The sequence below is a fragment of the Zootermopsis nevadensis genome, unplaced genomic scaffold (assembly GCF_977971745.1).
Source record: "Zootermopsis nevadensis isolate Lab colony 2312 unplaced genomic scaffold, Znev_1.0 Znev_ptg000028l, whole genome shotgun sequence".
NCBI lineage: Eukaryota > Metazoa > Arthropoda > Insecta > Blattodea > Termopsidae > Zootermopsis > Zootermopsis nevadensis.
In genome coordinates, this window is record NW_028259160.1 from 9,134,962 (window position 1) to 9,162,662 (window position 27,701).

Genomic DNA, 27,701 nt, shown 5'->3' on the forward strand with positions numbered 1-27,701 from the left:
GGCTTCTCAAGGAGGACTCCATTGTATGGAGTTAGGTGAAGTATCTTGCAGGGGAATTTGACTCATATATTTAGTAGCAAATTAATGCAAGTGATTGATGAATGATAGTAACATGGGAGGACGTAGAAGGTATTTTTCATATTTAAAACGAATTTTAATATCTTGTACAAAATATGTATTCAACACACAATACATCTGAAATATATGTAATGTAGTATAACTTTTTCAAGAATGTTTGTTATGTGTACGAATTTCAAAAATCCTGCTTTGGAATCACTTGTTCTGATTTATTTATTAATACTACAATTGTTACCGTGTGACTCTTCCAATGAAGTGTCCAGTGAGAACGAAAGTAAAACGGTTTGTTAAAGACGGTTCTTATGAATAACGATATATAATCATTTTGCATTGATTACTATGTGGATAGCGTACGGTAGACTACTGTATTTATAAATTTAGTTAACTCATAAATTTAGCCAAATATCCTCCTCAACACTCTGTTGTCAAAGACCCTCGGCGAGAGACCAAGTTTTTCACCCATACAGCACAACTGGCAAAATTACACTTTTGTATATTTTAATCTTTAATTTTTTATATGAGACGAGAGGACAAAAGATTTCGAACTGAATTAATTTATTTAGTTAAATATAAAAATTTAGAAAATTGCTTGCTATCTCATGGCATGGGACAACAGAAGTATGGATTCGATAAATAGCATAAGCCCAATTTATCATAATTTGTTTAATTCAAATTTGTACTTAGGATGAAGTTTAACACCGTGATTGCTCAGTTAACAGAAATACCTCTGTAACTGGCACTCAATTGCTCACTGAGACAGTTTGGATACTGGCCTCAGTGTGTGCAACTATCTGAAGCCTTTCGTGAAGCCCCTAGCAATATGTATTCATCTTGTAGGAAATAAAACTATATTTTTGCACTTCTAATTTCCCATTATTAAATGATTTTTAGGACAGCTGTTTTCTGGTTGTAGCATCGCGTAGGCTGAGAAGTTTACGTACCATTCAGATGTCCTTGCTTCCTAAAACATCACTGCCCTAGTGATGAAGGCAATAACATGTGAAACGTCGAAGAGAAGAAACGCTAGTCAACGCGTTGCAAAGGCAGATAATGTTGTGTCAATAATAGGCTTTTACAAGTATATTCCGGGAATGAAATTTTGGTCTCGACGTGGACTACGATGAACTTGGAGAAACAGAGGGGACTATGGATGCGTTTAAGAAAGACAATAAGAAGAGTATGTTTTCATCAAATGAAAAGTTTAATCTAAAGATGAATGGGAATGTAGTCACAATCTGAATTGGTGACTGATCACACGAGCGGTGAAACGAGCGAGGTAATTTAATGAAATTACTGTGCCAGAGACAAGGAGTTTCGCTCTCGAAAACCGGAGTTTATGACAAGAGTAGGTACTTTTATACTTAGAAAGTCCTTTAATACATTTTATATGCCTGTAAAGTTTTATAACACGGCAGTGCGTTGCTTTGTACATACCGGTGGTGTATACTTACACCGCCAAGTTTTTGATCCGCCCTAGAAGTAACTCAGAACAATGAGCCAATAATGAAACCTCCTGTACTTCTTTTTCTGTAAAATCTGTTTCTTCACAAACTTAAAGATAACATAATATTATGAAGATACTGCCTCTAAAAGACGATTTAGCCGCGGTAGATCAGTCGATTACAAGCTGCCGGAAGGAGCCTTCCAAACCAAATAGGTCATCGTGTGTCTTTGGCTTGCCCGGTCTCTTCGACTCGTTTGCCTTAACAGTCTCCTGTTCCTTGAACCATTCTCTGTAGCTCAGCATCTTCTCAACCCATTCAGCTGCAATCAGCACAATGCTTTTTACTGATATATCTCAGTCCCTCCAGCGACCTACTGGATTATTCCTTTAAAGTAAAGAAGTCATGACCGTCCCTTTCCAGATCCTTTTCAAATAATCATTCAAAAAATTATTCTACCCCGCATGGAATAAGCAGTTGAAAATCGCTAAACAGCATAAGAGTAAATTAGTTTCGGTATTGTCTTTTATTTAAAGAATAAAACGGAGATGGTTGTCTTCTGGGTTATAGTGCCGTGTAGTCTGGTAGTTTAACGATGTTTCAGATGTGCTTTCTGCCTCCGTCATCAGGGCGACGAGCTCTAAAGATGGACACAAGCAGCAAGAACCTCTGAAACGTCGGTAAACTACCGGACTACATGGGGCTGCAACCCAGAAGACAGCCATTGCCATAATCGCCACTGTGAGATCGTTAAATCCTACTAAAGTGGGTTACGATTGGCGGGGCATGTAGGTGAGTCTTGGAGAAACAAGCGTTGCGTGTAAGAAGGGGCTGGACGTCGCTCATGATCGTTTAAGTGTGGTTTGAACCTGCAAGTAAATACTTAAAATACTTTATATTTATTTTCTTCATAACGTAAAGGACTGATTTTTCATCAAAGTATGATGATTCTTACAGTTTTTAAGGATATTAAACTCGTGCACATTAAATTATTCTGCGAAAAGTCACTACTCAGAAAGACGCCTTCGATTGTAATATTAAATAAATGCAAAGACGGCGTCAGAACAGCCAACTCACCGTGAATGGATTCCAGCGGACCTGCAAAGCCACCGTATTCCTCCGGGAGAATGTCCTTCGGGATGTACTTGTGAAGAGATTGTAACCCTGCCGCGTGCACATATATCTGAACAAAATAAAAAATAAATTTCACAGGCTTGCGAATATTGTCTAAGAATCTGCAAAAATGTAACCTGGAATTACGTTTTTCTATACATAAATAAATATTATTGGAGTTTTAAAATGTATTGCCTTCACTAATTTTTAATTGTGGTAACTACCACCTGCCTTTACATTCATTAACGCTGCATTTTGCCCTGTTTGTGTGATTCCAAGAATAAATATCAGCAATTTCTTGAAACAGCATTAACAGAATCACCTTTGTACTTTACGAGCTTCGTGTTTTATTTTATTTAGTTCTTGAACTAAATATTTTAATGTTATTTAGACACGCTTCTGCCTCAGAGGGCTAAACGTTTGTCCCTAACGTGCGTTCTATTACGGTAAATATGTGTTCCTTGGTTTCCTTTTCAATCAAATTTTCAAATGTTGGAAAGAAACTTACTATTCACGAAATTTTACTTTTGACGGGAACCTTTGTAATATCTTTCTTTCATTGGACATTTCTTTCATCTTAATATGCCGAAAGTTGAAGATTGTTAGAAAAATATATTTTCCGTCTATATTACACATAAAGATTGTTTTAGTTCATAAACTGCGAACCCCTCAGATAGAAAATAACATTCAAATAACTGTAGTTTTTCTTTCCAATTGTCAGCATGATTCAATTTATATTAAATCAAGTGCATGTGTTACGTATTTTCCGAAAAAGTTTCTTTTAACAAAAGCATAAAAAAAAATTGAAATATGATTCACAAATTTCTTTTTTAATGGTTCAACGTCTATAGTCTGACATAGTAGGGCATATTAGCATTCTCCATTGTTTTTATATCTTTCCTCAGAAATATGGACATAAGAGTAATAATTTAAAAACTTTGCTAAAAGTGTGCTTCTGGCACATACCCTACATATACTGCCTAGTGTTTATTACCCTGTTACGTATCTTCTCCTTCAAGAACGGCTTGACAAAGCTGATGATTGAATCCACAATAGGAGACACGTTCACCACATGGACCTGCTTGAGTTTGACAGGGTATGCTTCCTGAGGAAGGAAGAAAAAATAGATAAGATGGCGAAGGTGGTCTTATGAGTTGTTGCGTCGTGTAGACTTATAGATGGATATCAACATATCGGAGGGAAATATCGCCGCTGTATTTAACTCTGAAGATGGAGACAGCATGGTCCTCCGAAACACCCACCTACGTGTGTACACGATGTCAGAATCCAGAAAAACAATATTTCTTGAATTTCTTTAGAAAATCAGAATCGGTTTGAAATGAAAGATGGGATGCGTGAAAGCAAGGTCTTCCACGTAACTTGCATCGTAATTTGTGTGTGTTTAACTCACGCACGGAATCCTTGTTATTGTTATGCGTTTGCATGTGTTCGACAGCTCGTTGCATTTGTCATGGTCCTTGGAGATGCTGCTCTTGCATTTTCGATCTATTGTTACGTTTTACAAGTCTCAGGTAAGAAGACAGCAATCTTCAGGCTCGCCGCCTTGAAAACCTCAAATCCTACAATATTAATAATGTAGAAATTAATTGTTTTGTCTGTTAAATCAAGGACGATACCAAAAGGAAGCAATGAATTGAGAATTTAGGTGAGGACATCTACAAGTTAACTTCCGCATGGAAAACATTCGGCAGGAGGAATCGAAGCTGTAGGCTTTTCTTATTTTGAAAGCGTCGAGACTTATGGACATTAATACAACAGCATTTATTACTTAGGAGGGATTTGTTTATTATTTCGCATTTAACAAATCATTCGTTGTAAGCATTATCCTTTTCCTTAGGTTTTCCTTATCTTTGCCCATGTATTCGTCGGTACGTGAATCTGCGCATCTCACAGTTCCGTTTGGTCTCTCTTACGATTGAGCTGTCCGTATTTTATTTCATACTTTAGTCCACGCAAGTGAAAATGATGAAAGACCCAATTGGACTGTTATTTGAATATTAAAAGACAAGTTCTTCGTTAAAATTAAGGTATTAGCTGCTTCTACTTTGTAAACACTTTTTATCGGTTTGTTATGGTTCGCCTACCTACTCTACATGAATCATTTTTTAAAAGTGCTGGGGCCAAATCTGTGCTTCTAGTGAAGAAGAGATTTTATTTGACTGATAGTTCCCAGAATTAATTTCTCGCAGAATTATTGCAAGTTACTCGTTACTCGGGCACAAAACGTGCGGACAGACATGAACTTCTCGCCATGTTTATCAAACGACGTAGAGGCCTACAAGTAGGCTAAAGGTTATATGTAACTGTGACTGACCTGGACGCAAACTAGAAACTTTTTGACCACTGCCGGCGTGAACTTGGCGAAGTGAGCCGGCGTCGCTATGGAAGCGTCCAGAATGTACACATCCCCAGCGACGCCAGTGTCCTCCTCCTTGAGCCTTATGTCGCCGATCATAAACACTAGTTTCATGACGTCCATCACGTTGTAGGACAGCACAGCCTCGTCGACCCTGGCTCTCATCACGATCACGCGGCAGCCGTTCGGAGTGAGCCCGGGCAGAGGCGGGATGTAGCTGCAAGAGGGCGTATCATTTAAAACGAACCACAATAACTCTACGAAGTGCGGTACAAATCGTAAATCAGAAGCAGGTGTTCCCTCTGTAATTGACTCTCCCTATTTTCCCGTGCTCTCGAGTCGCTGGTCGCTTGGCCACTACATTTTCTTACATGTACCTCGTTGTAGAACAGTGGGTGTTTGTAACAACAAATGGACAAACATGTGGATCATGGATATTTCAGTCAGTAAAGTGGAGTGGACGTCAGATTCCGGGACCTAGAGAGAAAGGACACGAGCGTAAAGGTGACAGCATTAAGATGTAAAAGCAAAGTAAACTTGTCCCGTTATACGCCATGTAGGCGCTTAGGGAGTGGGGATGAGGTTTTGCTCCTACTTATTCTTAACTTCGGCACTAGATGGGGGTGAGTGGTCATTGTCACGCCCCAGCCGCGCTTTATCCTTGGGAAACGACCTCTGTACGCATTTAGGCAGGGTGTCGGGTGGGCCCCAGAGTCGGTTTGGTCATAGAAGCTAGAAGAAAATCCTGTGCCTCTGTTGGGAATCGAACCACGGCCGTCCAGTCCGTAGACAGTCACTGTACTGACTGAGCTATGACAGCAATTCTCTGTTGAATTTCAGATCTAGAATTCTTGGGTCCTGGTTTGTAAGCGGTAGGTCCGAGTTCAAATCTTGTCCCTGAGAAAGGTTATTCTGATTTACGTACCGTTCCCCGTTGCTGGTAAGTGTCAGGACGGGCCAGACCATGACCGCTTTCTTCCATGTCCCTTCACAATTTATTACTTATTTGTTTATCATTCTACGACACTCGATCTGAGGTACTGACAGCGTCTCTAAATAAGCTACAGATAAACAAAACGCGGGTAGGTGGGGTCACCGCCTCTCATCCCGCCATTATTCATAGATCATTGCGTCGTGTCTTTCGTTTAAACGCGCAAGTTGCCTTGGGAGTCGACTTCCTTCCTAGTCGTCGGTCTGTCTTGTCGCGTCAGGGTCTCGGGAACTGGTGTTGTGCTTATCGTCGAGAAAACGTCGGTAGGGCATACCGTTATTATTAATGATGTCACCTGAGGTTTTCCTACCACACTCGGATAGAACCCTCTTCCGTTCCGACCCCCTTCACCACTTGTTCATCTTGCTGACGAGATAACCGCCCTGTGCAGTCGTCGCACTACGACGTTACTACCTACAAGCAGGCCACAACCAGTAAGCTCCTCACGCTTTCGCCTCACTAGTCGCTAAATAATTACTGCAGGTGTTAAACTCATTGTTCTCACATGAAATCGAGGATGTCCTTTAGCGCCGGCCTGGCGACATCACGGTCATTAAAGAAGTCTGGAACTGCTGCTCTCATTGTGAAAAACATGTCTAATTTTCGCTTCGTCTTCTCCAAGGAGAACTTGCATCCACGGAGAAAAGTTGTAATGCGCTGGTCATCTACAACAGGTAGAGAGAAGAATGTTATGTTTAGTGCCTCTAAACCGCACCATTTGCATTGGAAGAAAAGGACAACAATTTGCGGACTAAATAAACTTCCTTACAATTATTTATTTTAATCCGTCTTATCACAATATTTAAAATTTCTTATAATTAAGATAATAAAATATCATTGATGTTCCATATCGATTGATCGATTTACATTTTGGAACATCTTTTACACAACATGTTTCAGTTTTTATAAAACCATCATCAGGTGTAAAATATTTACGAACTTAAAACTCAAATATGATTCCATTTGGTGATGTTTCATGCCATTTGTTTTTCAATTTTGGGCGAGGTGTTGTCTTTTCTTAAATTTTATCAGATGTACATATCGGTCTGTAAGTAGAAGATTGAAAGAAACACTAAAGAATTTGAAAGAATTTATAAAAGAATTTAGAGAATAAAATGCAAAATATATAAATTATAGTTAGAAAGTAGCAGTAAAATATAAATAAAAATAATATAAAATAAAAGTAAATCTAAAATAAAACATACCATAGATGTAGGAGTGATTGTTCCGATATGTCCAGAAGTACTACCACAAGCAACCACAGTCAGTATTGACCCACACCTATACGATGACAGTAGTACTTCTGGACATATCGGAACAATCACTCCTACATTTATGGTATGTTTTATTTTAGATTTACTTTTATTTTATATTATTTTTATTTATATTTTACTGCTACTTTCTAACTATAATTTATATATTTTGCATTTTATTCTCTAAATTCTTTTATAAATTCTTTCAAATTCTTTAGTGTTTCTTTCAATCTTCTACTTACAGACCGATATGTACATCTGATAAAATTTAAGAAAAGACAACACCTCGCCCAAAATTGAAAAACAAATGGCATGAAACATCACCAAATGGAATCATATTTGAGTTTTAAGTTCGTAAATATTTTACACCTGATGATGGTTTTATAAAAACTGAAACATGTTGTGTAAAAGATGTTCCAAAATGTAAATCGATCAATCGATATGGAACATCAATGATATTTTATTATCTTAATTATAAGAAATTTTAAATGTTGTGATAAGACGGATTAAAATAAATAATTGTTAGAATATTCACAATATGACGCAATTACACTATCTTATAAACTTCCTTATAAAATTTGATGTCCTCGCTGCTGTGAATCTGCCGATGTTGATCTAGGTTGTAGTGTTATATGGACGTGTAGATAGACATGAGCGTTGCGGAGGAATATATTGCCTCCATCTTGAACCCTTTTTCAGATACCTACAAATCTATACGAAGATTTCTGTCTTCTGGGTTGTTGCGCTGTGTAGTCTGGTCGATGTTTACCAACGTTTCAGAGGTCATACTGCCTCCGTCATCAGGGCGATTCTTAGTATGAAGATTTCTGTCTTCTGGGTTGTTGCGCTTTGTAGTCTGGTCGATGTTAACCAACGTTTCAGAGGTCATACTGCCTCCGTCATCAGGGCGATGAATCGCTACACAGACTACACAGCGCTACAACTCAGAAGACAGAAATCTTCATACTCACCGCTGTGAAAACCTCAAATCTTGCAAATTTACACGACGTTTCAACACAGAAGACCAAAATCGATATACTTTCTCACTTCGTAAAGAAGTTTAAATGTATGGCGCCAGTGTGTGCGTATCCCACCAGTAAGGTTTGAACCAAAATACCGATTTACATTAAATAAGATTCGAACGTCTTCCTATAGGAGAAGCAGCTTCCTTTGTTCTGGCAACTTTTAGTAAAAGTAGGCGGTTATGATTTTTACCACAGATGTGATGGGCTCTATTTTCAAGTGGCACTTAAGTTTGTCCTGCCTGCTTTATTTACTTGGGCAGGCAGGCAGGCAGGCAGGCAATCACGCCAGGACGTGCATTACTACATAACCGCAACTGCACAGTGACTACTTAAACACGCTGTATTTCGTACCGTCAAAATTCGGGAGGTGGGGCTGTTTTGCGAGCCAATCCTTGATGTGCTGTACGTTCTCTTGAGTCGTGTTTACATTCTCGTTCAGCTTCTTCCTGATGAAGGCCTGCATCTCTGGATTTGGTTGTCTAAGCGTCATCTGTAACGACATAATGAAGATTTGACTCAGGGTTACAGACTAAATTTATCGGGTTTGTCATGATCTGCGTAAGCGTATAGTGCAGGTGCCCCATAACTTCAAAGAGAGATTCGTTATTTGGCAAAATACATAACAACATAAAGTTGTTACAAATCATGTGTTTTCAGTCTCAAATGTTGGATTTGTTATACCTAGGACGAGCCGTTATGGCGCTACGCTCTTTACAACATCAAAAGTAAAACGTTACTTCGATGTTGTCCAAATTTTCACTCTGTAAACACCCACTATTAAGAAATCTATCATCATAATGTCTCGTCTCCCTGATGATGGAGGCAGCAAGCACCTCTGAAATGCTGGTAAACTTCTACCGGACTGCACGATGCTACAACCCAGAAGTCAGCCAGCTTTGTTCTCGCCCTCCGCGATATCTTAAAATCCTGCTTTAACGACGTTGTTTAAACCACACACTTCATATGGCGTCGTATGAAGAGGTAAGGTGATCGTAAAGTCTGAGAAAGGAAGCATTTGGAAGAATAATAATAAGATTTTTGCCTACTATCCTGCTGTTTACCTGGAGATACAAAATTAAACCACTAAAGCTTTTAATAGAGTCTTAGCTAGTGTCGAGGTGTTCTGTGGAACTCGAAGATTCATATCCATGCTCACATCAACTCGCCCAGTGGTCTTTATCCTAAGCAAAATGAATCCAGTCCATATCGTAATAAAATAAACCATATACTTCTTGCCACAGAATATGTTGTAGGGAAACATGTAGTTTGCAAAATATGTTAAATACTTATTCTGATATAAATTGTTACCATGGTATAAATACTTACGTTGTGATACTAGATGAGAAATGATGGAGTTATGCTAGTATTATAATCCGTATTATCCGTCGAACATACGTATCAGGATGCAAAGTGTCTCTGAGCTAGAAAATGACAGACCTATTATATATATATGCGACGCAAAGAGACCTTGATTGGGAGCTACGTAATACTGGTTGTTGACTTCACAAGTACAAGTATTTTGAAACAAGATATTTTTTGCATTGTTTACTGTTCTCTTTTGAATGCAAGAGCATGCGTGACTGAGCCCTGAACATTTTACCCAAATCAAGGAAACAAATATCGACTGGAGTGGAGTTTCAAAGCCGTTCTGTTATTTTAATTCATACTTTCAGCCAATTGCAGAAGGAATTCCTTTATACTAAAGCTGCCATCCGTTCCTCACTTCATCATCATTACGTCTTCATTATATTTACATACAGGTTGCTGTTCGTTGGTTCTTTATCAGGCGTCCTACTAACTGTTAAGCGAATGTAACTCACACATGTACAGACCGAAAGTTGCGGTCGAGATGTTGGCATCCCCGCCTCGTGTTCGGTAACTGGCTACCCTGACTGAACTTGTGGTTGTGCTCAGGCCTACCAAGCAAATTCCGGGATATTATCTTAAATTAAGCCGCAATCTCTTCAGTTCGAAACTTTTTTTATTCCTTTTTCACTAATTAGCCTATTGCTTGAAGCTATTTGATCTGCTCTATTGATAGCGTTATTAAACAAGACACAAACTGATAAAGTAAAATAAATTGTCGACTCCACAACCTTTCCTTAATACAGGGAAGTTAAGATTAAAGAAACTGTTCTTGGAAATCTAACCGCCGTTTCCTTCAAGCTTTCCGTCTACACGCCCGGCTGGTTAGAGGGGGGCTCTTTTGAGTTGCTTTTGTGGTAACTCAGATGCATGGGACCCTTGCCTTCAAGGAATTTGCGTGGTGGCGAAGAAGGGTTCCAGGAGCAAGGTGCGAGGCGGTGGAGTGCGAGGGGATGTAGTTCCATAATTAACTGTACATTGGTTCACCTTGAGTTATTATTTTCTTCTTTTTCCTCTTCTTTTTCTCGCCTAGTGCAGGACTGTCCGCGGTCGAGACTGACGCGTTAGGCCCGTTTCACACATACACGGCGACCGTCCAAACGGCTCCGTTTACACGGTTATAGGTCGAAGATTATACGAGAGCTTTCACACGCACCGGTGCCGTCTATACGGTAACGGTCTACCGTGAAGTCGCCGTGTCTTCCCACTACAAAACCCGGCGCCGTGACCGTTCTAACGGCGCACCACTTGGTAGTCGGGTGAACAGTTGAATGGCTTCCTTCACACGTGCCGTGTGTAATGCCCGGTTCCGTGACTTAAGTACTAACCTTGTGAAGTAATAATCAGTGAATGTGAATTTATTAAACTTTCTACAATGAAATGAATTGTTCTACAATTAAATATAGGTATAGTAATAAAAATATGATTAACGTTCATGAAATTAAATTTTTGAAATCTGCCATTTCAGAGAGCCAACAGGTGTTAAGAAGTAGTCAGCTAAAAGATTTCTCACACTCTTTGCTGATATTCCCCCGCGCACTACTTCTTCACCACGTATTTTATCAGGACCTGTGATTGTCAATGTATCCTCTGCCTCGTAGCCGTCTCTCTCCCGAACAAAGTTGTATAAATCAACACAAGCCTTGACAATGTCTACAGCAAAATCAGGTTGCAAGTTTATAGGTCGATGAAAGATCCTCCATTTATTACTTAATATTCCAAACGAGCATTCTATGTACCTTCGGGCTCTAGAGAGACGATAACTGAGAACTTTTTGTTTTACTGTCAAGTTATGTTGGCAACAAACAACAGAATAACCGGCTCCGGGTATGATCGGTTGTGTGTGAAGTTTTCACCGTTCCGTGTAAACGGTGCCGTTTGGACGGTCGCCGTATATGTGTGAAACAAGCCTTAAGTGTCCCCTGGAAGCCGCCTTGCCGGACACACGAAGCGTTCAGCAAGACTCTCCCCAAGACTTTGAATTTGAAGAGAGAGTTCTCATTGGCTGATTGGTTCATCACCCGAACCTTACAAATTTGCCGCAGAAAGCTCACTTTTAAACTCATTGGCGGTTAATGACGTGATCTGTCCTAGTTCGGCTATCGGCTAAAACACATCTGGAAGAGCTTACCCATCCCACCAAGTCGAGCCACCGATCATAAAATCAGCTTTTCATCCAATCACGTAGATGGACGCCAGGCAGTCGCCTGATGGAGAAAACAAGTCCCTCAAGATGTGGCCCGAACTAGATATATCAACAATCAAATCGGGAAATTTTAACACAGTTTATTCGATTAAGAAAGGTGCTACCGAAACAAAACTAACTCAGGCCCCTTTCCTTGCGTATAAACTGGAGTAATCGCCAAAAGTCCAGTCTATGTCTATCGCAGGTCCGCCTGATCGAAAATCGAACTCAGTGCGGGCTGTCACAAATAAATGCCTTCTCGGATGTTGCGCCGTGTGTCTGATAGATATTGATAAATGTTTCAAAGGAGTTTATTGTCCCCGTCATCAGGGCGACTTCGTTTTGCTTGCAGTTATAAAATATGACGACCGAGACACTCTATAAGCCCAGGCCTCTCCCCCTACATCTTTAAAATTCTTATGATTCTTAAAAATTTTGAATTATCTGATAGTATCAGTTTCAAAAGCAAGCTGGATTTCGTGAACATTCGAACAATTTTTTGTTAGTGTTAGGCATATGTACTCGGTTTCAGGGCGCAGAACCATGGCTCTGTAAACGTTGATTGGATTCAGAAGTTTCTTTCCTCTTACCGTGACACTATTTGACTAATGAAACAGGAATCTTTGCCCTAGAGCCTGTAACGAGCTTGCTTTACGCTGTTATATCTTCCGTATTTTTTCTGGCATTGTAAGAGTTCCCCATTGTCGTCAAATATTGACGTAACTGAACTTTCTCCTCTGTCCACAGCACGTGACATTTTCAGCAACAGCTCTGATGAAATGTTAGTATACTTCGGGAATTTCGCACAAGAGAATCATAATTTGGGTTGCCTGCTGTATAAGACCACTGCTTCTTCAGTTCTGTATGCTTATTTACGTCTGTTTCTCGTCATTTTTTCCGATCCATTTGCTGATATTTTAAGAATAACATTATTATTAATTAGAAGAATAACTAAATGGTATAAAACTATTAAATTGGAAAAGTTAAATGGTAAAGAACTATTTTAAAATAGAAACAGTATTAAGTACTTTCGCAAAATTAGGCCATATGTGCCAACCAGCAAGGCCAAGGACTGAGTACTACATTTTAGTAGACAATGAAATTAGTAGCATTTTCTTTCACCGACACGTCTTACGTAAATTTTGGTGTTGGTGGGTGGACTGAGAGGAATTTTGCCATCTTGAGAGCACTGTTGTTGTTTCAAGAAAGTGTGCTTTTTTAATATATTGAAAATAACAAAGTGATATATGCATTATTTGGTACGAACATTTAAATAATTATGTGTTTTATAATATAACTATTAAGGCCAAGCATGACATTTTTCGGATCACCACATGTGTTGCTCCAGATTTCTGCTACATTTTAACGTCTTACTAAATAATATATTATAATGGACATCGTTTGAGTAAATCTGTATTTAATTTGTAATTTCATTGCTGATTTTGCAATTTGTGTTCTTACCGCAGGTCTATGTTTACAATAGTTTATTGTTTTTTTTATATTTTTGTCAATGTTTTAAAAAAAGTTGATTTCTTTGCTTGTATTACATTCGTGTATCTGAAGCCTGATCTTATATGGAACATATACTCTTAACAAGGCCAGAGTAAGCTCTGTTTTTTTAATTTACAAATTAATTGTATGCACACATTTAAATATTTTAGATATTAACGTGATATTTCTTGTCTGACAGAAGTATCTTACACGTGCCAGGACATATTAAAAATCACAAAATAAGAATTAAGAAGTAGGTACGCAAACATTGTCGTGATTTTTGTAGCATTGATTGCCTGTCTGACCTTGATAGTGCTAAGTATGCAGATTTAGTGGCTGAATGTAGTATTTTTCATGCAGTGGACAGAACTCTGTTTAACGAGACCTACCAAGTTCGGAGCAAGCAAATGTTCCAAAGGCTTTCTTTACGCCATTTTTATCTGTTTTGTCACTACATCCCATACATTTTCCAGCAGATGAACAGTTTTCGGCGTCTGTCGGTCTGACTTCAGTTCAAGAATTAAAGTTTCTAGACTATGCGTTTATGAATCCAGATCTCGTCCAACAGGTGACTTGCTTACACCCGTAACAAGAACCTCATTCTCCCATATGTTTGTGAGGTATCAGGTTCTCACGGCGACTAATATAAAAACGATCGTATTTTGGTTGTTTTGCCTTTTAGTCTGGTTAAGACGGGTTGACGTTCCGGAGGAAGTTGCTTACGTCATTTTCATCTAAGCGATGAGATAGGAAGTTCCTCTGAGACCTATGTCAGTATCTACCGGACTTCACGGAGCAACCTTAATAATCACGAGTTACTGAAGAACGGGCTGATATAGCAGTAACATTCTGGGCATATATTCGGGAGGTACACGATTCCAGCCTCAGAAACGTTAGTTGTTAGTGGTTTCACTGTCTGTAGACGAGAGACCTCATGAGGAGGAAGCAAGGACCTCTGGAACAACAATTTCTTAAAACAGTCCAGGATTTGTTCTTCCATGTTCGTATTTATTCACCACTTGTGATTCTTTTATATGTTTCGATGCCATATAATATTTTAAAACGAAGTAAAAGTGTTAATTGATTTGTTTGAAACTGAGGATTGGAAATTGCCAGTCAGTAGAATGTCGTCTGCGGTTACGCATGTGGGAATAAAGCAGATAGTGAAAAAGAGAGCTTGTCTTACTTCAAATGCGACCAGAGGAGAAACTACAAAGTACGTTAGGTGTAGCCATGAAATTTATAGTAGTTTCACGGAATGGGTACCTAGTAATCCATTTGTTATTTTTATCAGATGATCTACCAGTTGACTTGCATCACTAAGTTATAAAAACAGATGCTCAAGTGACGTGAAAGTTAACGTATGGTGTTGGAAAGATTATATTATTAAGCAAGAAAACTATATGTGAGGCTTAGAACGACTAAAAGATGTTACGACTGACATATTAGGACTCTGTACACCTTAATATATCTCTACTTTCTAAATATGACGTCCGAATTGTAATGTGGGATGTTCCGGCTAATAAACGTGATAAAATATTCTGTGGCAGTCAGAAGGGTAAATTATTGAAGGAATTTTAAAATGGAGATGGCTGTCTTCTGGGTTGTGGCGTCATGTAGTCTGGTAGAAGTACAGAGCCTTATTGAGGGGGGCAGCATCTGAAACGTCGGTAAACTTCTACCAGACTACAGAGCGCTGCAACGCAGAAGACGGCCATCTTCATAGTCTCCGCCGTGTGAACCTCGAATCCTGTACAGAATCCCAAATTGTTTGAGGTCGTGTATGTCTCCGCGTCATAGAGTGATTGTCCTTCTAGTTGGAGGTCTCACTAGTTCTGTAATTTTTTGTGTGCTGCCGTTAGGCACGCAATTACCTCATTTAGAAGAATGCTTTAACTGAATGGCTAATTAAAGTATATAATGGAATGAAAACTGTACACATTATTCAGTTATTTCATGGAATATCTTGTTATTGCATGAAGTACTTTAATTCCTTAATATTAAACTTAATAGCAACTGTTACATATTGTAGTGGTAGATTCCACTGATAAACCATGATGAATGATATAAGTCGAAATATGTCGGGTTTCTGAAGTGTTTTAAATGTAACACCTTCAAGAAAAACGGATACAGCAGCCGACAGATCCTGAGAGCTCTCAATCCGCCTGCGAGGCTGTCACCGCCTCCTGAAAAGCCAGCCTCGGTTGTCTTCCTGCCCTATGTCGGGACGACCTTCAACAGCATAAGCAGGCTGCTGGCCAGGCACAACATCAAGTCAGGGAAGCCATCGAGATCGAATTACATCCCGATAACTTCAACAGGGAGGATGGACCACCTGAGCCGGTCCTGGAAGCCTCTTATTCACACTCTTCGAGGACTCCGAGAGCGAGCAAGAGTGCACCGCCAGAACCAACCAGACCACTAACATGGCCCTTTTCAGGGTCCCGATCCATTCAACCGAACTCCCCCTTTCTCTCTTTACTTATATTAGTTTGCACACGCATGTGCAGACCGGCTCTGGGACCTACACAGATTAAAGCAATCACTGTACTGTTGACCATTTGCCGAAACGCAGTGTCTACGTTAAGAATTTGTGAAACTTCTTGTTCAGTTCCACGCACTTCTTTATGGTGCTTAAACATTGGGAAAATATTCCTTTTTATCTTTACGAAGTCGTCAGCCTAATCTGCTTCGTACCTGGAATTTTGTGAAGCAATTGCTAAGGGACAGTAGACCCACATATTATTATGTGTTTGGGTCGTTACGCTTTCGACATTCCGATAAACTTCCTACCTCCCATTTGATTAGGTTTTGCTCTTAAAAACCTCAAGCTTTCACCAAATCCATTACGAAGCGACTTGCGGTCATGTAATGCTGAAGGCTACGCCCGACAGCCGGAAAATACCAAGATATTTCGACATAGCCTGCACTAGCGACATTGAGTATACAGAGCAGAGTCTTTCTTGAGAAACTAGTAGACGTTCAACAGTTCAAGAAATTCCCAGTAAGTTATGCAACTCGAACGTCCATTACCGTGTTTACAAGATCCGCCACTGGTATATATCCTGAACAATATGAATTCAATCCACATCATATTTTGTTTCTATAAGATCCATTTTAATATTTTCCCACCGCCTACGTCTAGGTGCTTCAAGTAATCATTTTATTTAGTTTTTTTCGGTTAAAATGATGTATAAAATACATTTCTCTTCTCTCCAATAAGTATCTCATGTTTCATCCATCTCGTCTTGCTTGTTATGGTTATCTAAACCATTCTCACTGAACATTGCAGATTATTAACACAGTAACTAATAAATAACAACTAAACCGAACAAGAATAGAGACTTGAAGATGACGCAGTATGTGTCAAAACTTGCAGCTGTGTAGTATAATTTTTATAATCAATACGTGTGTACACAGAACCTAACAAAAGTTATTGAATTCGAAATACACGAAGGAAATGACCCAGTATAATTTTATAAATCAATAAGTTTCTCCTCCTCCTACTTCCTGGCCCTTTGTCCAAATATTGTACTCATTTTTTTTCTGTATTGTTTGTGTAATTTTGAATATTGTTTTGAGGTTCAAATCGTGAAAATGGCTTAGGGGCCCGCGGCTTCCAGTAGTGATTCAGTGGGGGTCCGCGGAAGTCAAAAGGTTAAGAACAGCAGAACTATTTCATTATTGTGTAAGATTTGAGGTTTTCGCAGCGGTGAGTATGAAGATTTCTGTCTTCTGGGTTGTTGCGCCGTGTAGACCGGTCGATCTTAAACAACGTTTCAGAGGTCATACTGCCTCCTTCATCAGGGCGATGAATGAGAAGATGGAGGGCCGTATGACCTCTGAAACGTTGGTTAACATCGACCAGACTACACAGCGCAACAACCCAGAAGACAGAAATCTTCATACTAAGAATCGCCCTGATGACGGAGGCAGGATGACCTCTGAAACGTTGGTAAACATCGACCAGACTGCACAGCGCAACAATCCAGAAGACAGAAATCTTCATACTAAGAATCGCCCTGATGACGGAGGCAGTATGACCTCTGAAACGTTGGTAAACATCGACCAGACTACACCGCGCAACAACCCAGAAGACAGAAATCTTCATACTAAGAATCGCCCTGATGACGGAGGCAGTATGACCTCTGAAACGTTGGTAAACATCGACCAGACTGCACAGCGCAACAACCCAGAAGACAGATATCTTCATACTAAGAATCGCCCTGATGACGGAGTCAGTATGACCTCCGAAACGTTGGTAAACATCGACCAGACTACACAGTGCAACAACCCAGAAGACATAAATCTTCATACTAAGAATCGACCTGATGAAGGAGGCAGTATGACCTCCGAAACGTTGGTAAACATCGACCAGACTGCACAGCGCAACAATCCAGAAGACAGAAATCTTCATACTAAGAATCGCCCTGATGACGGAGGCAGTATGACCTCTGAAACGTTGGTAAACATCGACCAGACTACACCGCGCAACAACCCAGAAGACAGAAATCTTCATACTAAGAATCGCCCTGATGACGGAGGCAGTATGACCTCTGAAACGTTGGTAAACATCGACCAGACTGCACAGCGCAACAACCCAGAAGACAGATATCTTCATACTAAGAATCGCCCTGATGACGGAGTCAGTATGACCTCCGAAACGTTGGTAAACATCGACCAGACTACACAGTGCAACAACCCAGAAGACATAAATCTTCATACTAAGAATCGACCTGATGAAGGAGGCAGTATGACCTCCGAAACGTTGGTAAACATCGACCAGACTACACAGCGCAACAACCAAGAAGACAGAAATCTTCATACTAAGAATCGCCCTGATGACGGAGGCAGTATGACCTCCGAAACGTTGGTAAACATGGACCAGACTACACAGCGCAACAACCCAGAAGACAGAAATCTTCATACTAAGAATCGCCCTGATGACGGAGGCAGTATGACCTCCGAAACGTTGGTAAATATGGACCAGACTACACAGCGCAACAACCCAGAAGACAGAAATCTTCATACTAAGAATCGCCCTGATGACGGGGGCAGTATGACCTCCGAAACGTTGGTAAACATCGACCAGACTACACAGCGCAACAACCCAGAAGACAGAAAGCTTCATTTAATTATTCTTCGTTATTAGGTAGGAAAGTTACGAAAAACTGTTTTTTCCTACTGGAATATCGGTTTTAAATCACTGTTCTACGGGGCCATTAACGTCGCCGAGTGATTAACATTACTGCTTCGTATTTGAAGGCACCGAATTCAGAACTCGACTAGAGACCGGCTATCCTGACTGGGTGGTTTGTGGTATTTCTCAGTACCTCCGGGCAAATTCCGGGATAGTGAATTAAATTATGCTACGACCGCTTCCTTCCATGTCCTCTCCAATTCATTATTCACTATTATGTAGTCTGAGCTACTGAAGAAAACGTCATTCAATAAATTAGGCGAATGTCCTAACGCCCGGCCGATAAAGGTTAAAACAACTAGTAATCGCTCGTAGTTTCGAATTGGGTACCGCCAAATATACGTCTGTTACATTACTACTACACCATCTTTCTCTGAAGCTTGTATAGAAAAAAAGAGTTTTTCTCACGTCTTGACATCCGGAAGGCACGTGGTTTCAGTTACTTTACCGTGAATAAGAAAATTATTACTCACTGGTCCTACCCTGTTCTGCGTTCCGCGTCCCGCTTTGTTCCACACCATGGCATTTCCTTATATTCATTATTCATATATGTCAAAGTAATTTGGTGCAGATATCGTAGCTTGGTCCTCCCATTACATGTGACTTTGTTCATAGGAAAAATGCCTTGTGAAATTGACTAGTAACATGCAAATCATTCCGCGTTTTGGAAATGTTCCAATTGTCTGCAAAAACGCCTTGCTTCGCGAAACTTGTCTATGTACAGAATGTTGCTCTGCGAGAAAGGATTAAGTCAATACATCAGTGAGATCTGAATCGCTCGGAGCTATGAAAACCTCTATTATTACCAACGACTCCACACGGCGTCACAACAGAGAACATCGACAGTCCTTGTTAAATTCAGCTTAAGCCTTTCTTAACGAACACAAAATATTTAAGAAAGCCGTTTCAACTTTTAGTTGCGAATGAGATGCGAAGACGGTCAAAGGAAAAAGTACAGGAAGTTTTAGAGGATGTGATTGTGGCCTGTCTGTCTCCTAAGGATCTCTCCCATCGTTTCCTGGAAGTACTGAGAACAATATCGAAACAGATCTGCTTATTCGAAGCGAGTATGTACCAAATACTCGTTGGACGCGTTACATATATTTCACTGTAGTTAGCAACATACAAGGAAGTAACACAAGGCTATCCGGAATATTAAAGTATGTAGTTGACATGTAAATTAGGTTATAATTTCAATATTTGAAAAAATCTCTTAAAGTATTTTTTGTGAATATATGTCTGAATGGCCGTTAAATAGTATGGTGTTTGGTAAAGCGAATGTGTGTGGTTTATTCGTATACGCTATCCTTGCTTTTAGACATGTTACGCTCGGTGTTTGCTAAGAGAAGCTTAAAAAAGAGGTGACTGTTCAGAGAGTAGCAAAAATCATGACTTTTACTTTTACTGATTTCAGCCTAAGGCTTAAGATACAGTATTCGTTCTTCCATTTCCTTCAAGAACACGCGAATTTGAATTTAAAACTTTTCCAGTTGAATGAATTTAAACATAAACAGCGGTTGCACAAATAGCGATTTTACATGTGTTTAAATCTTGACATTTATTAAAATTGGGGCATTTGTTTGTTGCTGGACATCATGTATAGTTCAAGAACTGGGTTGGGCGGCATAAAATATCAAAGGCGGCCGTGAGTTTGACATGCTTGATGTAAACTGATAATATGTGATGTGAAGTTATTTTTATATTGCCTTCAGAATGCTCGAATTGTATAACAATTTTCAATTGATTGATTGTGATTGTCATTAAACACTCTGTATGTATGTATGTATGTATGTATGTATGTATGTATGTATGTATGTATGTATGTATGTATGTATGTATGTATGTATGTATGTATGTATGTATGTATGTATGTATGTATGTATGTATGTATGTATGTATGTATGTATGTATGTATGTATGTATGTATGTATGTATGTATGTATGTATGTATGTATGTATGTATGTATGTATGTATGTATGTATGTATGTATGTATGTATGTATGTATGTATGTATGTATGTATGTATGTATGTATGTATGTATGTATGTATGTATGTATGTATGTATGTATGTATGTATGTATGTATGTATGTATGTATGTATGTATGTATGTATGTATGTATGTATGTATGTATGTATGTATGTATGTATGTATGTATGTATGTATGTATGTATGTATGTATGTATGTATGTATGTATGTATGTATGTATGTATGTATGTATGTATGTATGTATGTATGTATGTATGTATGTATGTATGTATGTATGTATGTATGTATGTATGTATGTATGTATGTATGTATGTATGTATGTATGTATGTATGTATGTATGTATGTATGTATGTATGTATGTATGTATGTATGTATGTATGTATGTATGTATGTATGTATGTATGTATGTATGTATGTATGTATGTATGTATGTATGTATGTATGTATGTATGTATGTATGTATGTATGTATGTATGTATGTATGTATGTATGTATGTATGTATGTATGTATGTATGTATGTATGTATGTATGTATGTATGTATGTATGTATGTATGTATGTATGTATATGTGCGTGCGTGCGTGTGGTTTTGTCCATTGTCTAAATTATAAACTTAAATTATGAAATTACAACGTTTTGAAAGCTGGATTCTGCCTTCGTCATCGACGTCATCTGATGACGGAAGCAGACTCCAGTTTTCGAAAAGTAGTTTTATAATTTAGACAATGACAAAGCCCAATAGAACAATTGTACACATTATAACTCACCAGAAAGTTTCAAATTTCGACGACGGTATATATTTTACCCATCATTATCTACGCCCAGAGACGAGCCATTCAGGCTGAATTTCTTCGTGGTTGTCCTCAGTTTTTACACAAGTTCTGAAATAGTCCCTTAAATTAGCCAACGACGGCTTACTTCCATATCATTTTGAACTCGTTATTCGTTGTTCATCTTATAACTCAACGGTATGTAGACTTAGCTGTTGGCATCGTTGTTATGTACAAAGAAATAAAGTATTCTTGATTAGTGCTGTTTACTTATGCGTATCTCTGTATCAAGGATTTTAACAATAATTTATGTGATAAGGTTTCCGTATAAAATTGGTAAAGCAAAATAAACGAATAAGTAATTGTCTGGAATCTACAGAAAATGCACATCCTTATAGAAAAGAGAACTAAATTTGAAAAAGAAGACGCGTACTCTTTATTTTAATTTTTACGCTATTTTACATCAAAAAGATAATCTCAATCCGTGACTCCTGAGCTACACGCAACCCGCTGTTGTTAAGACAGTTAAGACACGTCTTAGCGATGAACACTATTGCAATTCCGAATGGCGACAACAGAAACTAAACGCTATTAATGAAAATCACTGTCAAATATTTCACTGATTACTAATTTTGTTAAAATTACTCAGTACTATACGACACTGTTTTCAGTAGTAGCCAAAATTCTGTGGCATTCTTAATAAGTGGTCGTGGAAGTTTCAGAAAGTCACAATAGAATTGTACTCTACAACCCACGAGCCGATAATAAAGATCAAGTTCAGGAAGAGTAACCAGAATGTTTCGTGTTCATACCTCACTGTCGCTGCTGTGGAAGTCGATGGAGGACAAATGAACACTGCCGCCAGCTCAGAACAGCATTACGCGCTTAACTGAGACACTTTCACATCTCAAGATGAGTTCCGCTGTGATGTGCTTGCAGGCTGAAAGGGGGAAATGAAAGTTGATCGATATTGTAGTATACCACTCTACCGACACCACTTTCAGTTATGGTCTGGAACCATGAAGTGTGACGGACTGCCCCACCTTACTTCTATCAAAAAGTAGGTTGTTGGACTCTTCAAGCGCATATTAACACAGACCGTTGTGTATATGATGCTTAATATCTTTTTAAAATATGGCCAAAATAATGAAATATGCAGACATTGTAACTAACTTCTAAAAAGTTATATGTAAGAAATACTTAAGTTACCTAACGATTGTTTGATCGATAGATTCCACAGCGTTAAATGAGAGAGGAAGGCCTTGTATGATTAGTAGTGAAGAACTAGACAGGAGTTTGAGCTTGTATTGTCCGAGTATTTTTGTTAGCGACTGAGAAAACCACGAAATTCACAGTAAGAACTACAAGTCTCTTCCCCGAGTTTAAAAAAATGTCAAAAGTCTGACGTGTGGCCACTATGCTTACCTCTCAGGCGCGTACGGAAGCTTAAATTTTACTGACTAGTAAGCAATGAGTGTTAACATACGCCCTATCAGTATGATTTGTGTCTTCCTTCCTAACTTATGTCCTTAGGCTCGGGGGTACGTGTTTAAATGCACATAGAAGCCTGGGGGTTAAATTACATTTATTAATTTATTATTGAAATAACAGAAATATTTCACGAGGTAGAAATGTTGTGATTTTCTGTTTTAGACTTACTGACACTGCGTTAAAATATGAAATGCGTTTAGTCTCTAAACAGTTGTCTATACGTAACGGTTTCTACCTCGAACGCTGCAAATGGTGCCATGATCTTAGGAAATCAGGTGGACGCCAGTTTCATTGTGTGTCTGCATCTCTTGTTATAAGTGAAGAACAACGGGACCGAATGTGACAACAGAGGTTTTTGAGTGGGGTGCAATTCACGAACAACTTCAGAACGAAGGCATTCCTCACGTTTGTCTTACCCAGTATATGAAGTTAATGTAAGACTTGAGGTTCTCACAGCGGTGAGTATGAAGATTTCTGTCTTCATATGAAGTTAATGTTTCTCGTCTGTATCATAAAGACAATACACAATTCCACGAACATATTTACAGTCACTTCACATGTTTTAAATTCGTACAGACATCTGTCATCGAACAACTGCTTTTGTTAGTTTATGGCAACTTTCTCCTTTCGCCGCACGACATGAGTGCGTTATATTCGCTCAGCCAGGAAGAATATCACTCGCGTTTTATAGAACTCAAAGGTTCATTGCCTTGATCACAAGAGCCAGTCACTGGTTCCTAACATCTAGCCAGATAAATCCACTTAGCACATTCCCATCGTATCTGTTTTATCTATAGTTTATTTAACGATGTTTTTTCAGTAGCTTAGACTATATAGCGTCGAATGAGAGTGAGTAATGAATTGGAGCTGGTGTGGAAGGAGGCGGTCGTGGCCTAATTCAAAGTACTGTCTTCGAAATTTCTTGGAGGAACTGAAGAAAATCACGAAAAATCTCAGTCAGAATAGTCGATCTCCGGACCTCCCGAATATGAAGCAGGAATGCGAAACATTCGACTCGTTTGGCCCTCAACTTCCATCTTGATATTACAGTTCCATATTTGCCTGCTGTATGTTCTGCTCATCTCATATGTGTTTAATATTGTACAACAGCACAGTCGGACATAAAACATAAGTACTCGTACTATGCCTATATTTCACGTCGTTCAGTTGCCATTACATGAACAACTGAAACAACTGATAATCGCTACCCTCTTAGTCAGTGATGCGTTACAACATGTTTTATTGTTCCGCTCCGTGATGCTTATTATTGACGGATATACTAATTTTTCTTGTTTTGTAATAAATCAATAGTTATTACTCTTATATAAAAGTCACGTGACGTTTACATTTGCCCTCGAACTTCACAAAAATCTAATTGGAGTATACGTAATAGAACAACATTTGGTCAGGCTGTAGCTCAGGCGGTTAGTGGCAGGCAACTCACCGCGAAGGCCCGTATTCGCGATCAACTCAGTCCTTGTGGGATTTGTGGTGGACAGAGTGGTACTGGGACAAGTTCTTTTCTGTGTCCTTCGGCTTACCCTTGTCAATATCATTCCGACTCCGCTCCATATTTACTTATCATCTGGGGGGGGGGGGACAGATTTTAGGGATTATGGCCTTTTCTTTCTGTAATATCCTTGCTAAAGTAAAAAAAACATTATCTCGGCGCTTTCATCCTATCGTTTTTTGATTCCGAGCTACAGAAACAATTTTTATTAGGACACGAACGCATTACGCTTTTCGGAGTTTTAACCTTTCAGAAATGTTTTCTTGCTTTCAAAACACAAGAATTTAATGTTTGATAAAGAATGGTTTACCCCTTCTTGGGATATGAAAGAACATGCATACATATAATTTCAATTTTACACATAAAATAAACTTCTCGGTTCTCGGTATCAGATTAAATCCTCATAATAGTGGTGAAGTATAGCGGCACATAATTTGACATGTAAAACTTTAGTATAGTAAGAATGTGGTTTATTGATTTCTCTGCTCTATACTCTGTCAGTTAAATGAAGAAATGGGAATGAAATATCACAGTTTTAAATAAAAAATATAATTTATCGGGAGATAGGGGCCTATCATGGGAGTACTTTTCTGACTGGTTTGATGATTTGTTTTCGCGTTTCACCGCAAATACTACAGTATTTTTTTCATAACTCCGTGGATCTTTCGTAGGAGAAGTGTATTCAGATACGTGTGTGGTTGTCGCTTCAAACACGGCCATGTAGAATGCCCCTCTTTCTGAAGTGGTGGATTTCGACGTGGCTAGTTTTTCAAGATCACTGTTCATGACATTCTTCTCCACAGATTTTGTGGCAGTTTGAGCAAAGGATGTCGTTTCTTATCCTGTAACATTCTTTGATTGATTTGCAGTCAGTTGAGCACTTACCAATTTTTTTTTGTCCGTTGAATTACGAATCTCCGGTTTCACAAAGTGTTTAGTTAGATGTTGTGAAGTGTTTGAATACATCACAGGATTGCTCGATATTTGTGTAGTCCCTGGTGCATATGTGCCTTGTGACACATTTTTCTCCGCTACTTTACTGGCGGAATGTATAGGAGGTTTAGCAGGTCACGAGAACTTACGTTTGTGTCTGTTTTTCGTGAGTCAGTGGCTGGTACTTCATGTTTTATCTGAGAAGCGTGCTCCTTTGCGTCATCAGCTCTGTTTCCTGTAACGTTGAAAATTAACTCATTTTTAACCCAGAAGTTCGTTGTGGCTTCTTGTCTTTCGATTTGTTTTCGAAGTATTTTGGAAGAACACCAGTTTTGTTCTCAGAAGGTTGTAGGTTGTTATAATCTGGTTTGTTTTCGGACACTTTAAATGTTAACTCGGGTTTGATCTCGGAAACATGTACTCTGTTGTCATCTGATTTATTTTTGGAGATTTCTGGTGTTGCCTCGGGTCTGATATCTGAAGCTTGTCCCCTCTTATTATCAAATTTGGAATTTTTCTCCATGTGTTTCAGCTTAGGCCTTTATAAACGTGGATAAAAGGAGAAGTGTCTTAACTCACTATGAGTACATTTTATTAATTTATGCATAGAATGCTTATAATTAAACATTTTTACAAGTATTTATTTGATCAAGGCTAGCGAGTGTATATGTTTCTCGTTCTAAGTGCATTACATAATTTTAAATGGCTTCGTATAGCTCACGTTTTCTGAGACAATTTCAAAATAATCGTTGCGCGACCTTCAAACGTATTAAGTACTCCAATTAATTTCAAAGTGGTTTAATTAGTTTAGTAGGTGTCATGCCACAATCATATACAAAAACCTGTGTTACAGAAATTGATTCGCTGTGGGTTGTGGGAAGTTAGAATTTAAAAACTTTCATGCTTCAACGTATTCATTTACCATACAATGTGTGTAAGTGCATGATGGGTGCTGTAATATAGCTCAAATTACTATCATGTATAGGTACGTATGTCTACAAACAAACGCTAGTTACCTGATTGTCAGTTGAATTTCTCTTATGTCGATTCACATCACGAGAGTCTGCATGTAGATAATTGCTGCTTGTTACCAGAGCTGTAGAGTAAATACAAAGAGGGCCTTTTCAAGTCAGTGCTATTCAAGTGACGGAAAACACATCTCATGTACGTTTTTTCTGAATGTGTAATATTAAAAAAATCTGACTGGTTTTCCTCCTTTATTATAAACATCCAAATTTATTGAATTACATGCTCACATCCGTACAATCAGTTTGAAACGACGTCACAAGCAAACCTTTTAATATTATCATATCCAGAGAATAGTTTATCTACCATGTGTTATAGCTTACAAGTGTGTCAATTATCGTCTGTTTTTCTCCTACAGACACATAAAATCCGACATGCAAGCTGCAAACACGCTGTGAAACACTGAAACTTAACATAAAAATATAAATTACGATACTTTAATAAGGACGTAAACAATTAAACTGGATTAACTAATATTAGATTACATGGAGTTTTACTACACACCCTTAAATGTAAGTGGAACATTTTCCTAAAATTTGTTATACAATAGGCTAATCATAGGATAGTCACTTATCAGTCGCATTCAGACTGTTACTATAGTGCCGAAAAATACTGATTGAGTATGTCTGAGAATTGAATAATCAAAGTAATATTTGGACCGAATGCAGAAGTATGAGGATGATGGAGAAAATTCTACAACAAGGAGATTTATAATTTGTACTCTTCGCTTAATATTCTTAGGGTAGGCAAATAAATTAGGATTGGGTGTGCGGAGTGTGAAGCGCGAATGGGGAAAATGAGAAATCTTACAAAATGTTAGTAGGAATAGAACAATAACAAAGTTAACTTGGACGAGAAGTTCGTCGCAGAGAAGACAGTGTGTTATTAAGAGATCGAAGATCATTTTTATCCAGCGCCTCTGAATTTCTACGTCTGAACTGATTTAAAGAAAGATAAAGCAAATCATGACAAAACTTAATCCACTTTCATGATGTTCCTGGTCCAAGACAGAAGGGAGTTGACGGAATATCGAAGCGTTCATCTACGTTCTTCACAGTTGTTGGTGGTGTCCAGTGTCCGCTCAAACATCAGAGTTACCATGCTGGAGCGCATCTGTTTCGTCTTCGTAAAACCCTTCAAATCAATTCAATTTTCATGAAAAATTATTATAAAGTCCAGACATCGTTCTTAAAAATGTCTTTCCGATGAAGTTGAGTATTCTTGGAAATGAAATGCTGAGATAATTGTTCTTAAATAAGAGAGACTGACTAGAAGAAACTGCGCACTAAGGATCTGAAAGTTAAAATTTTCACTACAACTTTGCAGTTATTTTGGAGTGGTTGTAAAAACAACAATCCTGCTGGTTGGCTACAGAGGTCTCGCCCGAAGTGGGGTTTCGCTCGATGTCTGTTTATTGCGAAGGAAGATAAAGGATGTATAAAAATCAATACACTGAAGA

At 38.7% G+C, this 27,701-nt stretch overlaps 2 protein-coding genes across 4 annotated transcripts in view; one reads left to right on the top strand and one right to left on the bottom strand.

Moving 5' to 3' along the window:
* The window catches only part of LOC147872343 (uncharacterized), a 271,681-nt gene that overhangs the window by 108,921 nt on the left and 135,059 nt on the right, over positions 1–27,701 (top strand). The window lies entirely within an intron of this gene.
* On the bottom strand, positions 153–22,243 carry LOC110836590 (alpha-tocopherol transfer protein-like). Of its 3 annotated transcripts, none has more exons than XM_022077935.2 (7): positions 22,095–22,243; positions 8,631–8,769; positions 6,507–6,666; positions 4,969–5,227; positions 3,628–3,738; positions 2,598–2,703; positions 153–1,842 (listed from the first exon to the last, which is right to left on the bottom strand). In XM_022077935.2, the coding sequence occupies exons 2-7, from the start codon at positions 8,767–8,769 to the stop codon at positions 1,691–1,693; spliced, it is 927 nt and encodes a 308-aa protein (XP_021933627.1). In that variant the 5' UTR covers positions 22,095–22,243; the 3' UTR covers positions 153–1,690. The 3 variants fall into 3 exon arrangements, with proteins under 3 accessions (XP_021933627.1, XP_021933626.1, XP_021933625.1); XM_022077934.2 differs by lacking the exon at positions 22,095–22,243 and adding an exon at positions 9,606–9,719; XM_022077933.2 differs by lacking the exon at positions 22,095–22,243 and having other exon boundaries at positions 8,631–8,781.

Coding starts and splice junctions, on each gene's coding strand:
- LOC110836590 (XM_022077933.2), bottom strand. CDS start 8,781: ATGTCGTTACAGATGACGCTTAGACAACCAAATCCAGAGATGCAGGCC. Junction 2,704..3,627: donor AGGAGAAGATACGTAACAGG/GTAATAAACACT, acceptor TATTTTGTTCAG/ATATATGTGCACGCGGCAGG. Junction 1,843..2,597: donor TCCGCTGGAATCCATTCACG/GTGAGTTGGCTG, acceptor TGCTGATTGCAG/CTGAATGGGTTGAGAAGATG.